The 4,078-nt window shown below is 34.1% G+C and overlaps 1 protein-coding gene across 2 annotated transcripts in view; it reads right to left on the reverse strand.

Moving 5' to 3' along the window:
• LOC108950761 overlaps positions 1-2,274 on the reverse strand; it is a 2,693-nt gene extending 419 nt beyond the window's left edge. Inside the window, exons 1-3 of one of the 2 annotated variants that reach the window (XM_026839754.1) lie at positions 2,099-2,274; positions 1,647-1,812; positions 1,196-1,303 (exon numbers count right to left, since the gene is read on the reverse strand). In XM_026839754.1, the coding sequence (XP_026695555.1) occupies positions 1,257-1,303; positions 1,647-1,812; positions 2,099-2,239 (354 nt within the window). In that variant the 5' untranslated portion in view covers positions 2,240-2,274 and the 3' untranslated portion in view covers positions 1,196-1,256. Of the gene's footprint in view, positions 1-1,195; positions 1,304-1,646; positions 1,813-2,098 lie in introns of those variants that run through there. The other variant, XM_026839755.1, reaches the window with a different exon arrangement.
• Between the last annotated feature and the right edge of the window lie 1,804 nt (positions 2,275-4,078).

Below are 4,078 nucleotides of genomic sequence, written 5' to 3' on the forward strand. Positions count from 1 at the left end.
TAATTAACACCAATGAAAGTCAACCGCATATTAACTATGTTTAAACTTGAATTTCAGTTGAAGACATCATGGATCTCGAAGACTTTCGAACTTTTTGGGAAATCTGAACGCCTAATCATATAAAGGCAATAAAGATCGTACGATTTAAATAAATTGTATATCAGCAAAACATATGTTTCATACAGGCAAATTTGGTTCTTTATATTTAAAAATACAGTAGGGTGGGGGAAGATGTGACAGCTTTAGCACATAATATCTAAATGTCTTGATCGTGTTTTAAACACGGTCTAGGGGAGTCGTGAGGATATGCTTTTAAACAGTTAGCATGAGGTGTATGAATACATCATGTGTGTCTGGTGTATAAGAAGACACCCATGTTATTACTCGACAGTGAACATGAGGTTTATGAATACACCATGTGTGTTTGGTGTATAAGAATTCACCTATGGTATAACACGAGAGTCAGCATGAGGTGTACGAAAACACCATGTGTAAATGAAACATAACATTTCACTTAGGTTATACCTATAATAAAAATTGAAAAATATGTGTTAGTATACTGGCTTGCTGCTAAAAGTAGTTTAATTGCCTAAGTTTCATTATGACGTTTCTGCTTCTAGAGACCATAATCTATAAAGTGCTTTTTTCTAACTAAAATCTAGATACCCATAACTGTATACAGTTATAATTTTCATCCGAAATTTAGGATGAGCTACCGCGTTTAACATTTTCATTGGAAGCAGTGGAATTACTTCCAGTCTATTCCTAACTTCCATGTTTTGTTTTGCTATAACCCTTCTTTCATAGATAGAACGTTACATAATTTCTACGTGTTTAAACGAATGTATCCACACGCTGAAGCAGGACTAAGTTTCGCAAGAATTCGTGAAACATATAGTTTGGGGAAAGATGGGACACTTTTAGCACATAACACCCAAATATCTGGGACGTGTTTTAAACAATTAACAACGGGTTTTGCGAGTCATGAGGATACAGTTTTATAATTATTTGAAAGTTTTTTGTTTACTACTAAATGGGACGAAAAAATAGGACCAAAACGTGTCCAAAAAATAATTTTACTAATTAGTTTGTTAAAATGTGTTGGGGACAAAAGTCATTGACCATTAAAGAATATCTGTCTAGTTGTTTCAAACATAAATAACCAAATATACTGGCATGAAACACACGGTATACATTTTGCTGATATACAATTTATTTAAATCGTACGATCTTATAGCCTTAACATGATTAGGCGTTTATTCTTCATAATATTGAATCTCGTCATCAAAGTCCATGTTTTCAACTGAAATTAAAGTTTATAGAAACTTATTATGCTACCAACTTTCATTGACACTTAGTAAATTATTATCAATGATATATAAACACTTGATTTTTTAGTTTACTGTCAAAAAAGTTGTTGTTTTAATATCCACAAACTTCTAGACAGTGTCATTTTGAATGTAAATTTCTTTATCCTCGCGTGGCCAGAAAACGACAGTCGTTATAACACGGGTGTTCTGTTTCATATACCTCATGCCAGCTTACGATTTACTGTATGCAACTTTGTAGGTAATTATATTTTCTCTTTGTGTCTTGCCCAAGGACACATACACCCATAACAACAGCAGCGACGAGTATTTTCTTACCGTTTTGTTTCTGATTCCATCTCTTAAGACCCTTTCCGACTTGGCTCCAATGTTTTCTGGTCCAAAATTTTCTATCAAAAATGCCTGGTAGAGTATTAGCATCAGTGGTTTCAATAAGGACGACGAGTCCGACGAGAAGTAAAAGAAGAAGTGCTGACTTGTTCATCTGCAGAAACAACATTACTCACAATATACAAATCACCCACACTGGTGTATACGAAGACATACACGCTATAACTCAACAGTGAGCATGAGGTGTATGAATACACCATGCGTGTCTGGTGTATAAGAATACACCCATTTTATACCCCGACAGATATGATAATAATCACTCACAAAGTTACACATTAAGCAGGCACGAAGTGTATAATATATACCACTTGTGCTATATTTTCAAAATTGCCCTGCGGCGCAGGAACAAACAGTTATAATAAAACCAACCAAACACTTACTTTGATATCTTCAGTGAAGTGATGATTTCGTAGCCAAACAAACCGTCTTATATAGAAAACATCGTGGTTATTAAACGTAATGATTTCCGAAATTTTCGTTGAAAAATCAGGAAGTGCTTTTTTTCCCGAGAAGTCTGACATGGAAAATTACTCAAATAACCTAATGGCAATACTTAGTAGGGTGTTTATTTTCTCGTCACATTTAGAAGTAAACAAAGAACATTCAAACAATTATAAAACCGTATCCTTACGACTCCCATTGACCGTTGTTAATTGTTTAAAACACGATCAGGATATTTGGATATTATGTGCTAAAGGTGTCCCATCTTCTCCCACCCTACTATAACAACAATGTTATTAGGGCCACGGTTTACCTAAGTTTAACTGCCCAAATAAATATATATACAAAGATATCATAATACTGTGACTCTAGATAGGCTTTTTACAGTTATGTTGATTATTTTTCACCCACTAAGCCACTATGTTCGAGATTTTCAAATGAAGCGATTACAATTACTTCCCGCCTATTGCCTAGATTTCCATTTTTACTGATACAAACGTCGACAATTTAGATAGCTGTGCTAACGCTCCACAGTTTACAAAATACTCCCTGTTTAATAACGGACGTGCCCCTAAAATCTTTAAGACACAGTTTTGTAAGAATTCGTGAAACATTTTTGAAATAGGATGATTTGTAAAAGAGAATAAGTATTTGCATTAAAAGCATAATTAAGCAGGAAATCTGCTGAAGAAATAGGGAAAATTGGAGAACGGTTTGTATCTTTATTTTAGAAATACGAAACTCTTACAGCCTTAAGATTTCCATATAGAGATATCTTACATCACAACTTTACTATGTAATTGATCACATGGAAGAAACAGCAAGGCCTATGCAACAGGAGCATGAAGTGTATGAATACACCATGTGTGTTTGGTGTATAAGAAGACACCCATGTTATATCTCAACAGTGAGCATGAAGTGTTTGAATACATCATGTGTGTCTGGTGTATAAGAAGACACCCATGTTATTACTCGACAGTGAACATGAGGTGTATGAATACACCGTGTGTGTCTGGTGTATAAGAAGACACCTATGTTTTAAGTTGACAGTGAGCATGAGGTGTATGAATATACCATGTGTGTCCGGTGTATAAGAAGACACCCATGTTATTACTCAACAGTGAGCATGAGGTATATGAATACATCATGTGTGTCTGGTGTATAAAAAGACACCTATGTTTTAAGTTGCCAGTTAGCATGAGGTGTTTGGAATCTAAGTGTTAAACTTTTGCGTTAGAACTATATGGCAAAACAAAAAACAAAAAGTACGAGTTAGTATACTGACATGCAAAAATATATTTATTGCCAAAGAAGCCTGGTGAGAGGGGTTTCTGTTTCTCGAGACTAAAATGACGAGGTATTTTCTACCTAAAATCGAGATACCCATAACTGTATACAGTTATAATTTTCATCCGAAATCTAAGACGAGCTACTGCGTTTATTATTTTCATAGGGAATTGTTCACCCTATACTTAAGCATAGGGAGTCGGTATTATGTTTCTATTTTCGTTTCTCAGGCGTGTATAATGTTTCTAATTCAAAGATAAAGTTTCTAGAAACATAATCCAGAAACATAATCCCTGGAATCGAAACCTAATACCTTGGTTGAATTATGTTTCCGAAACAAAATCCAGAAACATAAGGTTTTAGCAAAATTAATACATAATGTTTCCGAAACTTAAGTACAAAAAAATTTCATTAGGTGGCAACAAAGAGCATATTTTTTCGCATTTTTAAAACTGAACAGTTTCGATACACTAGAAACATAATAATGTTTCTAAAAATGGTATTATGTTTCCGAAACATAATACAACACTAGAAACATAATAATGTTTCTGAAATGGTATTATGTTTCCGAAACCTAATACAACACCAGAAACATAATAATGTTTCTGAAATGACATTATGTTTCCGAAACC

The sequence above is a fragment of the Ciona intestinalis genome, unplaced genomic scaffold (assembly GCF_000224145.3).
Source record: "Ciona intestinalis unplaced genomic scaffold, KH HT000848.1, whole genome shotgun sequence".
NCBI classification, from domain to species: domain Eukaryota; kingdom Metazoa; phylum Chordata; class Ascidiacea; order Phlebobranchia; family Cionidae; genus Ciona; species Ciona intestinalis.